This window comes from Paramisgurnus dabryanus, chromosome 11, assembly GCF_030506205.2.
Source record: "Paramisgurnus dabryanus chromosome 11, PD_genome_1.1, whole genome shotgun sequence".
In the NCBI taxonomy this organism is placed as follows: Eukaryota; Metazoa; Chordata; class Actinopteri; order Cypriniformes; family Cobitidae; genus Paramisgurnus; species Paramisgurnus dabryanus.
This window is the reverse complement of record NC_133347.1, coordinates 16751439-16764939: the sequence shown is the minus strand read 5'-3', so window position 1 is coordinate 16764939 and position 13501 is coordinate 16751439. Positions and strand designations below refer to the sequence as shown.

Below are 13501 nucleotides of genomic sequence, written 5' to 3'. Positions count from 1 at the left end.
GCGAACGCAGACGAGATATCGCAATGACAATTTTTTGACCAGGCATTAGTGCTAGGTACCAATCAGGGTCCATAAGTGGGACCAAATTGCCAGGGGGGACCAAATTGCTCTTGACACCGGCTGTTGATTCTTGTGGCGCCACATGAAGTTGAACAAGCATATTGCTCCAACCTGAATGAATGTTCGTAAATGTGTTAGGGGCGGGGCCATGCTCTGTGGTTCTGGTGCACATCAAGTAAACTTTTTAACGCCACCCAAAAAATCCTGAATTTAAAAGAGTAAAAAACTCACAATTCAGCAACACATAGTTTACAGTCTTTGTAAAATGTTTAAGCAATAAATGTCTAACATAATATATTTAGAATCAATTGTCGGAAATTACTTTAGACAATCTTTAAAACTGAAGCTGTAAAAGCTAAAATGGATTATGTCTATTAAACACAATCTTTACCCACAGAAAGTTTCACCCAAAGAAAAGTGGAGATAAAAGTTTTAATTGTCACCTCGAAGTGTTTTGATAAAGCTCCAAAATTCAATATACGCCTTTCTTTCAATATAAGTCTATGACATTGTGCTAACTTGTTTTATCATCCAGCAAGCAAAAAATCGATAAGCTGAAAGCTTAAGGGAAGTAAAGAATTCTGCATTCATCATTCTGTAACACGTCTGAAGCACAAATGTTATGCTTAAATTAATAATGATTAAGAATTGGATAAATTGGTTGTTGCCTTAGAAATCACCACTTATACTGCTAAAGCTATAGGACCAGGCATGCACACATTTACAATGTCCTTGCTTGTTATGCAAATGCTAAATAAAAAATTAATATATGCTTCTCATACACCAAGAAACTACTGAACTAACACAAGCAACCATACAGTTGTCAGGAGTTGTGGTTTGATTGCTGGCTAATGAATCAACTCCAATTACTGGACTAACTGTGATCAAAATTCTGATTCCCGAACTAACTTTAAACACAACCCAAACCTTTGAATTTTGTGTGAGAGTTTGAGCATAATGAGATCGTTGTGTGATCAGTCATGAAAGATTGTCTGATGTCTAGGAATCTGTCTGTTCTCTATAGCTCTCTGTCTGGGATGATTTGCATTCATTATTAACAAGTAGCCGTAGTGTATAAAGTTTGCTGCAGTCCCTATGATAAAACTGCAGTGGATGTGCGTGAGGCGGGACACAATCAGCTAGCGAATGATAAAATTATCGGCATATAAAATCTGAAGCCTTCCTCACTTTGATCAAAGTTTTATTAAGGTGACGCTCACTCTGATAGCTCTGCATCAAACCCAGATGTCGTGCGTGAAATGATTTAAGTCCAGGGCGTTCTGGGAAACCCTAGAGTGCTCTAAAGAAGAAGCAAAGGCCCAAAGCTGAATCAATCTCCATTTGATAATACAGATACTGCAGAAAGTGCTGTCTGGAGTCTAACAGGTACCTGTGATTTGCTGTAAAAAAGCCTATATACGTATATATCTGTAATGCAATCAATAATCTTACTGCAGTAATATTAAAGCTGACGTTTGGTTTAGTCATAATGGTCTGGTTGCTGGAAAGAGTTGTTAATATGGATCCACAATTTTGGTGTAGTAAGTACCAATGCAGAGTTTACCAACATTAGAGTTGTATGGTATCACACTGGAGGGGCTTATTTGATGATTGAAGTGGATATTATTCCACTTATTACATGGCTATTTACCTCATAAGTAAGGTAAGGAACATTAAAAAGTGATTTGAAATATTTTACTTGCTCATTTTTAATGAATGGAGACCTTCCGTAAGAAAAAAAAATTACTTTCGATTTTGAGATAAGACGTTAAAATGTCACAAACACGTTATTTGGTTTAATAATTAGTAAATATAATGTCATATATGTTATTAACTCTTTCCCCGCTATTGACGAGTTATCTCGTCAATTAAGAGAAAACATTTGCAGAAAAATAACGTGTTCCTGATGAATTTTTATGTTAATCTGCAATACCGCGATTATCCACTTACTCAATTTACAAAAAACTGAAGCCAAAACGTTATTTACTCATTTTTAACTGTGTATGTTTTAATAATCGTTTTGAATATGATCTCTAACAAAATTCCTTAAAAAAAAACATTTTGTATTTTCCATAAAAAGCAGAGTTTATAAGCAGAGAGAAATTTTTTTTATGAAATTGTCTTTCTCTGAAAAAAAAAAAAAAAAAATTTGATATATTTGTATGTTTATATATTTTTAGAAGAAAATTTTCCTAGAAGGAATTTTGTAAAACTTTTGTGAAAATCACAAAAAATGCTGGCTGGAAATAAGTTAAAAGACATTATATTTCATTTTGAGTAAGATTAAACTGTAACTGTCAAAATGATTTGCAGCATCTGGGTTACCGTGTGTTGTTAGTTTTTAGCAGCTGTTATCTAGGAATAACTTAAGACTTTTCTCTTTAACAAAGCATTCACATAATTTGTCTAGTAAATATACTTATCTCGCAATAGTAAGCCTGTACGGAACAAAGCATTCACATAACTCGTCTGGGTAATATACTAATGCCGCAATAGCTAGCCTGTCTGGAACCAAGCAGATATTAAACCACAACACTGTGTGACACTTGCATTACATGCGAACGGCCCCTACGCTAATAGGATTTTGTTTCTCTCTCCCTTTCTCGTCCTCGAACCCAAGGACATTTGGACAAACAGACCCAGTTCCGGCTGCCGTGGAGGTTAACACACCACTGATCTACTGACCGGCTTTCAACGTGATGCCCAGGCGATGCCTGACCAACGACCACCGGCGGAACCCGTTTATTCTCCATCGGGAGGTTTTTCTCCTAGGTGGTTTTTCAACCACAGGGAGTCAGCCGACATTGGCTTAACTTAGCCCCCTCTTCTATACGTTACATTATTAATACGCTCGCTTGTAAAGTTTTTTCATAGCTGCTGTATTTTGCTACTTATGTTGTCTGTCGGTTTTTTGTGTTTTCCCCTGCTTCTATCCATATAAAGCTGCTTTGAAACAATTACCAACCTGCATGTCGCGGCTGGCCAATCAGAATCAAGCTGTCAAACGAGTTGCGTAATAAAGTGTCTATAAAAATGAAACCGACAGGAAACTAAAAAGTAAAATATGTGTGACATCCTAAATTGTAAACAGCTTAATATTTTGCTTAATTCTTAATTTTTAAATAGTTTTGTTGGAGGGGGTGGTCACAGGATTTTTGTAACCTAAAAATTGGTTGTGTACCAATACGGCGCTGAGAACTCCTGCTGTAAAGTTATAGCTCAGTGTTTTGAATTGCGTTGTCTGGTACGACAGGTGAGATGGAGAAAGGTCACCTCCTAAAACTGACAAACATCAGGCCCTTCCCAATAGCTATGGGAGTGCTATTTGTGGAAGGACTGTCATTTGAATGAACATCGCTACTGGCTATCTGTCCCCTCTCTCGCTCATTCTCTCTCTCTAATGTTCTGTGGAGAGTATGCACAGCTGTTTGAATGGCGAAGGTTAACCAAGGGCTCAAGGCAGATTCAGGCACTAAGATCGCTCTTTTATTAGTTACAGCTGAGGGATAGTTTAAAACCCGCACGCACACACACAGCACATTTTTCAAATGGTCCCGGCAGGTTTCGTCACATTTGGCTGCTTTCGTTTGGATTGGAACTAAACTTGCATCTCCCCGAGGCCACATGGAGAAGGGATAAAAAACGTTTAGGACAGCACTTTTGTGAAAATTAACATCAAAACTTGGTTAAGCTTGATCCAAGCTGAGATAAAGTGCAAACCGGGCACTGCTGCATTGGGAAAACAAGGATTTCTGGGTTAAGTTTGCCATCCCAGATAAACTGTAAATTAACATTAAATAAAATGCTAAATCTGTAAGAAATTTTGCCCGCGGCGACACTGTGGCCCTGTTAATCTGTCCAAATCTTTGCATACATTAATTTCTCATCAGCATACATTAACTCCATGACTGCATGTGTAACGTACCGCTGGGTGCAGAAGCTGACGTCTCTTAATTCACACACGCACGCATGCACGCACACACGCACACACACACTTGATATGTTGCAAACCCTAGAGAACTGTTAACACAGGCAGCATTTTAATGCAACATAGTCGCATACCCTTTAGGAAAATGACCATGGTTTTACTACAAAAAATACAAAATACTTTTTTTAAAGTTAATCTATCGCAAATTAAACATGGTTTTCCTACAGTAACCATAGATTTACCATGATTTTTGTAGTAAATTGTAATTGGTATGCCAAAACATAAACAAATTTACATTTAAACATGCTCTGCCACTGAGCTATACAGGAGCAAATAATGTAGTCACTACACTACAATGCACACCCCAGAATGCACTGTGGTGGTTTCCCGGACAGAGATAAGCTTTAGCCAGAACTAGGCCTTAGTTTATTTAGGAAATATAACTAGTTTTAACAAACGTGCCTTACTAAAATTATTACTTGTGTGCATTTTGAGGCAAAACAAAGGGCACTGATGTATTTTAAGATATGTCAGTGCAAGCTTTTTTCAGTTGAGACAGCTCTTAAATTTATTTTAGGCTAGGACTAGTCTAATCCCTGTCTGGGAAACCACCCCTTAGTGTTTGCAAAAATGGCGGTAATGCGGATTAAAATAATCTAAATAAATAAAAATAGTTTAGCATAAATAACACCACTATTTTACCATGGTTTGATTAGAGTATTGCATCGCAAGCTCAGCATCATGCTAACAGCGAATACTTCAAAACAAATCAATAGTGAGTCAAGTCTCCAGTGTAAAGCTCTGTGTGATGCATGCTGCTACCTAGGACAGTATTTAAAATCAGTCACTTATGAGACGTTATAATGATAGTGATGAGTGCATTAGGAGTAGACGGTAAGTATCACCAGTATTTGGAACAAAGTCGTGACCTTGTTGTTTTTCTGCAATCGAACTAATTTCCAAAAACATTCATTTATGTTATTAACAGAGCAATATAACCGAGAGGCCGATTCTGATTTAACAGATAATTGCACCCAAACTAAATAACCTTCAGAGAGAAGGAGAGAAATGTTAGGAGGAGGGCAGGGAGCGACGGAGTGATAGATGGATAGACGCAGGGCATGTTACCCTGCTGGGAACTCATTCAGAGTCTAGACTTAATCTTTTGACAGCATGCTACCATTAAACCAGTGACAGGTCATCCCTTCATTTCCCCAGGGGATGAGAAAGGCTTAATTCAACATTAAGGCTGTTTGTACGAGGTGTTATTTCGTATGGGGACAGAAAAGGATCGGGAACTAGTGCTCTTATTCGTCATGCACATGGAAACAAACAAGTTTAATAACCTTATTCATCAGACAAGTGGAGTAAAGGAAGCAACATGGTTGGGTGGATATCAACAGGAACAAACACAGAACTATAAAAGAAAAACTGGTGGCAAGACAACAGACCTACATTTCAAGGAAAGACCATCTTCGAGTTAATGTGGTTTGTAGGGGAGAAAATGTAAGCTTTAGATTTTTTCCTTTGTCTTTTATTCTAAAACTGGAACAGGAACATCCATGCCCTGTCGCTAGCAATAAAGTATACAGTGTACCAGAGTAACAGACCTGCTAATACCTTGGTGTTCTTTAAACTACCTTGATGTAAATATTATTGTACATGAATATGATAATCAGTCAGTCATCATCTGATACCACATTACTATCACAGAGCGTTTATGTGAACATTTCTGACATTTCTTATAAACGGGGGGTCTAAAGCTATTTCTTGACTTCTGATTTATTAACACTGCTTAAAGGGATAGTTCATCCAAAATAAAAATAATGTTATTAATGACTTACCCTCATGTCGTTCCAAACTCGTAAGACCTCCGTTTATCTTCCGAACACAGTTAAAATATTTTTTATATTAAGGGCTTGTTGACCCTTCATTGAAAATCACGACCAGTATACTGTCCATGTCCAGAAAGGTTATAAAAACATCATCAAAGTAGTCCATGTGACATCAGTGGGTCAGTTAGAATGTGTTGAAGCATCGAAAATACATTTTGGTCCAAAAAAACAAAAATTAAAATTTTATTCAGCATTGTCTTCTCTTCCCCGTCTGTTGTGAAGCGCATGCGCAAGACTAAAGTCACGGGACTGCAGTGACGCAGATGACGTATGACACAGCTGACGTGTTATCTGGTGCGCCCCAGCAGTTTTTTTTTGTGCGCCCGGGCTTTGTTTACAGTTTGAGGGAGACGCACACTATAAGTTTGGAAAAAACACTTCGCAAACATGTCTGAGGATAACACGTCATCCGCGTCACTGCAGTCACGTGACTTTAGTCTCGCGCATGCGCTTCACAACAGATGCGAAAGAGAAGACAATGCTGAATAAAATCGTAATTTTTTTTATTTTTGGACCAAAATGTATTTTCGATGCTTCAACAAATTCTAACTGACCCACTGATGTCACGTGGACAACTTTGATGATGTTTTTATTACCTTTCTGAACATGGACAGTATACCGTTCGTAGATTTTCAATGAAGGGTCAACAAGCTCTTGGACTAAATATAAAACATCTTAAACGTGTTCCGGAGGTCTTAAGAGTATAGAACGACATGAGGGTTTGTCATTAATTACATAATTTTCATTTTTGGGTGAACTATCCCTTTAAGAGTTAGATTCTATGGATGCTCCGATCGATCGGCCGCTGATCGGTATCGGCCGATAATGGCAATAAATGACTCGATCGATGCTCGCTAAATCTGAGCGGTGCTCGCCTTTACAGAGATATGCGTATTTTCTATGCGGACGCGCTCCAGTCAACAGCGTGAGGCGTCTTCACATCCCCAAACAGCGTATACAACACATATCTATCACGGACAATTGCATCCTCATGCCAAAAGTTTATTATTTGCATGCGTTTTAAAGTTTCGAGCGTTTAAACTTTTATTTTCCTCACAGCTGCTTGTCTGCGTTCAGCCGCCGCCCACACACAGCAGCCTGTCATCAGTGCACATGAACAGAGCGATCTCTCTCTCTCATGTCTTAAAGCTGCAGTAACCTAATTCATCTCTCAATAAAATCACTCTCTGCTCTTGACTAAAGATTTTTTATACTTCATACGAATGCATGTATATTTAATAAATACAGTAAAGACTGTGAAGTGTTTTATTTTCAGTAATTTTAGGAGACATAAGCCATTTTAAAGCCATATTAAATTTCTCTTTGCAGAATCAATATTTGTTGTGCTTATTTATTTGAGTCTCTATTAAAACAATAATATACCCAATTACTGCAAGTAATATAACAAAGGCAACATCCGTGGTATTATTTTATCTAGAAAAAATTTAACAGTTACAGTCATCAAAGAGCTTGCATATGAGCTTTTAAAAAATCAGTATTGGAATCGGTATCGGCCAATCACGAAGATTACAAATCGGTGATTGGTATCGGCTGGAAAAATCTTGATCGGAGCATCCCTATTCCTCATGCTAAAAATAGACAAAGTGTCAAAAAAGCAGTTGGATGTATTACCGAGTGTTTCTGTGCCGAATGCACTTCGCCAGGGTTCATACAAGCTTGGAAAGTTTGTTTCGAACATGAAAAATTCTTGTGTAACAATCTTGCTTTATTTCATTTATGGGAAATTTCAGTGCAGGAAGTACAGTGGAAGTCCTTATATGGACACTTTAACCGGAATAGCGCACACACACACACCAACCAAGAGCTGACACTGACACAAATCAACGTCACCAAAGAAGTGTGTTGTTATTTGTGAGGGAAATTTAAGCTTGTTCAGCTTTCCAAGCGGAGTTGCACGCTGGATTTCGTTGAAATGGGGCATTCCCAACCAAGTCATAATTGACAGGCGGTAAGTAAAACTGCATCAAATGTCTGTGTTGTGTTGGCAATTGCATATTATGTAAACAACACGAAAATGAAGTGAATCATACGTTTTCCAGACATCCTGGATTAATGTTTTGTGTGTGTTGCTTGCTCGTGACTTGCTTTGCAACCCAGGAGTTTGGGTTGGGGTTTATTCAGAAAGAATCGGTACAGCTGATCTGTCTTTTATAAAAACAAAAGAAACATTAAATGATGGATGTAATACTACTCTATACAGATACTCATGAGATCTAATATAAAGATATTAACATGAGATAAGCAGAAACAGTTTGTGTTATGTAAGCTTTAAAACTATCCTATAGGAGCCATATCCTTTAATAAGATGGAAAATTATACTTCTGTAAGTACAGGGAGAGTTTAAGATCCACCGACCTGAACTTTTTGAGCCCGGCGCTTGTCAGCTCTCTGGTTCTGATGGTAAATACGACTGAAGTTTGAAACGATTACTGGAACAGGCAGAGCGATGACCAGCACCCCACTGAGAGAACAGATGGAGCCAAACACCTTTCCTGCTATGGTCTTAGGGACCATGTCTCCATACCTGCAGAAAAAAGCCAGAAGATAAAGATATATTTGTCAGTGGAATTTGTACACCCTTCTCTCAACACTTGTTTCACAACCCAGGAGCAATAATAAAACCAGACACGCACGCATGATATCACACTTCACGAGCCTAGCTTCACATAGCAGTAACAATCCATCTGTTTTGATGATTACGTTCAAAATAAACCTTAGAATAACAACTTCTTACTAAAAATACTCACGTATGCATGGCAAATGAAACAAAGGAAAGCGAGTGAGATATTTTTACTCAAGGTGCCAGACTTTAAATGCAACAAATGATTATTGAAGCAGAAGGTGAAAGAGACACGAGTGGGGTGACACTTTTATTTATATATCCATTTGTCTGCAAAGCGTCTTGAAAATCTTGTTTTGTCGGAAAGTCTATTGTTTATAAAGTTTATTTAGAAAGCTGTTATTTGTTTACCAACACATTTGTTTATAAGATTAGACTGAAGCCCATTTGTTTACATAATAAGCCTTTGTCTAGAGCGCATACAAGGAGCTAACTATTACTGTAGGTCCTCAGTAAAGGTCCAATATTATCAGTGCGCAATGAAGAATCACCTGTTAAAAGGGAACACATTAAAACCTATAGCAAAGGAAGGAAAAAGTCATTAAAGTTTAAATCCCTCAATCCAACCCTCTGACAATTTTATGGATGTACAATATGATTCAATACCATTACGAAAATGAAAATACAATTACACGCACCACAGTAGATCTTTCTCTGCCTGTGTGATAGCCTGCCATCTAAATTCAGCTGGCGAGGGGCGGAAAGGTTTTTTGGAAGATAAGAAAGTAGCTGTAATATCTTTTCAAACAGATTGGATGGTTCAAGATGGCTTTAGGAAAAGGAAGACATTCGTTTTAAATAGCTGAAGTAATTGGATGCTGATAGAATACAGCCACAGCGTGATAGAAAAAATCAGACAGGAGCACCAGGTGGGAAAGGAAAGACTAAATTGAAACCCCATAACATCAGATAATGTAAAACACATATGCGTGTTTTATGCGACAATGCAAACACATGCACATACAGTACAGTATGTTAACACCTAATACAGTTTTCTTATGAACTAATCCAAGTCTATTTGGCAACTGCCAGTGAGGATTTAATTAACACTGGATAATCCTGTTGCTTCATTAAATTCATTTTGCGCAGGAGATGAACAATTCAACACAATCAGAAAACACAGACAAAGCCAGCAGATTTGTAAAGAGACTCCAAAGTCGGAATTTAAATGTCCCAAATAGCTAAAATGACTCATTGGTATGAAATGCTGTACTACAAAAACACTGCAGCATTGGCAACATCTGACAAATAAACAGGTTGATCAAAGTGATAAAGGATTCTTTAAAGAACGCTAGAGGACATAAAAGGGTTTTCAAATTATTCATATATATATATATATATATACACCTTTATAACACCTTTTGAAATTCATTTTAAGAGTTGATTAGGGTGCCGTTCTAAATGCTGATATCCACATTTTAGAGAAAGATCTCTCAGTGTTTTATAAAATCTAAACTCCATTTATATTTCACGAATGCAATATACACTACATAGCAATACACAATACAATCTGGGACACAGAGCAGAGATATAAGCAGTCTTTGGTACACACAAAAAGACTCAACTAAATACCCTGCAGGATGGAGGGCTTAGCAGCTCTGACTGAACGAAGCACAGGCCAAATAAAAGCTCCCTCTGGAGTGAGATCTGAATTATGGCTTACTTCTGAACGCCTTTCTGTATTTAGGGTAAATTCTGCTTTCCTATTTTTATTATACTATGGAGAATACTATGCATGTTTAATAGCTTTCCAAATTAATAGGAAGTGTCTGTAGTCTGACTATAATCCGAACCTGGATCAAATCAGCTTTGTGGAAAAACTGCTCCTTGACAGCGTGTTTGGACTCAATCATAGAGAAATAAATATCAAACAGTATTGTGTTTGTTATTCAGTGGAATGAGAAAGACACTGCCTTTAAAAAAATTCTTTTTGATGTGAATAATAAACCATGTAAGACCATGCAACACAGTTTTATTGACTCCTAAACTGGTTCACAAATTCTGTCTCCCCAATCCACACGCACACACATACACACATTAAGCATTTAAGTGTCCTGATTAAAGCAGTGTACCAGATTTAATGGTGTTTGTAATCAATGATTTTGGCCTTTACTCCTTTGCAAGTCCTTTGCATTTAAACAGAATAAATCAAACAATAAAATCAACTGATTAAAACCATTCACAGTATGCAGATCACCGACTCACAGACAACAACAACAACTCACATTAAATATTAATATTAAAATGTATAAACACACTTAACATGCAATATCATTTCTTGTTTTGCCTTTTCATCTTCTTCTTGGACTCTCATGTGTATCATCCTACTGAGAATCATTCCACATCTGCATACCTTCATAACAAATATGTTTTGTTAGCTCAACTGGTAGAGCATTGGAATCCGCTTGTTAAGTCATGACGTAAGGAAAACTGTTTTTGGGCCCAAGCCTCCACTGATTTCACTAGACAGAGGATAATGTTTAAATAGATGTTAATGAGCACTATTTATTCTTATTTTACATTTACAGGAAATTGTATAAACTCACAGTGTACACTGCAGTCTCGAGGCTCCGACACCAATTAATCACAGACAGCAATATATTAATAATTTGTAAACAATCCATGTCCATGAGTCCATATATATGGTCATCTCGGATTTAGTTATGGAAATAAAAATTAGCGAGCGGATAACACACAAATGGATAAAAAATGTACAAATTAAATGCATTGTGTCAGGTGCATGAATATAAATGTAAATAAATGTCTTGTAGGTAGAAGGTAGCGCTACATGCATGCTTATTTGGAGATGTGATCTTACATTTAGATGATGAGAAATTTAGCTCTTCTTGAGTAAACTGGCTTTAACTTTAGATCAAAAAGTAAAGTTTGCTATATTTTTCATGTCAAAGATCAAAATTGGGCTGGTTAGCATTATCCATTGCACGCTTCATGGCCGAAACGACACCACTTTGCTGGCTTTTTTAAGAAAAATCGCTAGTGCAGGGCAGCCAATCAGCATTGTCAGGATGTCACATTTATGGCTCAGATGATTGGTTAAAATACCTGTACCTGACTTCCCTTTAGCAAAGATGATCTCATGTGGGTCACATACACCCAGGAGGGCTCACACCAGTCCAGCATCTGACATTTGGATAAATAGCTTTCTCCAGGTATTATAGACCTCAATGATCTGTATTTGTGTGTGTGCGTGCATTAGTTTTAAAGATGCAAGAGTCAGCTTAAGCACAATTAAACACCCAGCAGGTGAAGGACAGTGTACATTGTCTTGATAAGAGAGCAGCAGCCACATTATTCATAGTATTGGACTGAAACCAAAGATGATAGCACAGGAAAAACGACAGATTTGGGACAAATGGGTAAAGAGAGAGCGGAAGAAGGTGCAGAAATGCAATATAAAAAGCATTTATATCTGCGGAGGATAAGTCAAACCTTTTCATATTGAACGATTTAGTACGCAACCCAGTTTAACAGAAGGTCCATCAAATGGCATATCTGGAGAGAAATCAGAGATTTGCGGAACACGTCCAATGTGGAACCTTCTGTTTGACTGGTTCGGGAAAAACAAAAGCACTTTTCCCAGGATCTATTTCAGCTGTCATAAAGGGACGTATCGGCATGTCACATGTCGTTGAGTTCTCATTAATACGTGCAGTCACACACAACCTCTTTCATGCATGAAGGCTGCTTGATTTGACTGCTTTCATCGCCACTGTGACTTTACTGCTGTGGTAATGAGGAAAGGGATGTGGTGAGCATGGAGAGCGTGTCATTAGCCCTTTAGCGCTGGGGGCCTGCAGACTCGCAGTTAGTGCTCGGTGCATTACAGCCTGACTGCTGTTACACAACACGCACTCTCCCGAACCCAAACTCTCATCCTACTCACATCTAAAGCTCTGCCTCTCTCTCCCATCCTCCTCAATCCTTTCTTTCCCACTTCCCACCCCCTAGCATTACAGATTCAACTCCCACAGAGCTGTTGCGACCTGCTTGGAGCCATCATTCCAACATCTAACATACACTAGCTCAGTGTTGTCTAATGCTCTGTTTACATTAAAGCATTTGCGTTTTAAAAGGGCATTTTAAAAAGAAAACAATTCTTGTCTACACTGGTATTTCCAAAAATACCTTCGTCCCACTATACACTATAAACAACCATAAACACATGAAACATGACCAGTCGCCCACATTGGGTATGCGCATAAAAGTTTAAAATAACTTAATACTCTAATAATAGCTTACCTTATTCTTCAGCCATGTCATGCTATTATGTTTTATACTGTCAGAGTTCATATTGGTGATTTTATAATCCATTTGAACATTTTCTTACGAACTGACTGTTTTTGTCAGAGAAACACCAAATAACTTCTCAAGTAACTTGCCTTTACCTGTCGCTGTTCTCTGTGCATGTGTGGTGTGTTTTCAAGGCTCATGACAAAAAGGTGGGCGGCTATTGATATACACAATAATATGATTTTGCAATTTGTTAAAACAACAACAACAATTTCATTGCAAACATTAATACTGCACAGTGTTCTCTTAAATGTTCATATTAATTTAAAATAATTACAAAACTACTCAACAAAACATTGTTTAAAATGAAATCAAAGACACTTTGGAAAAAGAGTCGGGCGAGTACCAAAACACACTTGTAGCCAATCAGCAGTAAGGGGCGTGTCTACTAACCGACATTGTTGCCTGGGTTGTGTATGTGTGGGGCGGGTCTGTCAAAAGAAGGTCCAGATTCTATTAGGGTAGGGGCGTGTTCGTTTAGGTGATTTCAAATATCAACATTGGTTTCCAGAGATCATGCACCCCCCCTTTAAGAGACAAATTATATGAAACAAAATTAGTTTTAAAGTAGCAAACAAAACTTAAACTCGAAAATTATGTCTGACCCTTTCCATTTCTCCATTCATATTGGACTTTACAATGCGCTATATGTTGTTTAAAATTACA

At 37.7% G+C, this 13501-nt stretch overlaps 1 protein-coding gene across 4 annotated transcripts in view; it reads right to left on the bottom strand.

Moving 5' to 3' along the window:
- The window catches only part of kcnd3 (potassium voltage-gated channel, Shal-related subfamily, member 3), a 103630-nt gene that overhangs the window by 14201 nt on the left and 75928 nt on the right, over positions 1 to 13501 (bottom strand). For all 4 annotated transcript variants that reach the window (XM_065247151.2, XM_065247147.1, XM_065247148.1 and 1 more), the window contains exon 3: positions 8260 to 8428. In XM_065247151.2, coding sequence (XP_065103223.1) covers positions 8260 to 8428 — 169 coding nt within the window. The remainder of the gene's footprint in view (positions 1 to 8259; positions 8429 to 13501) is intronic.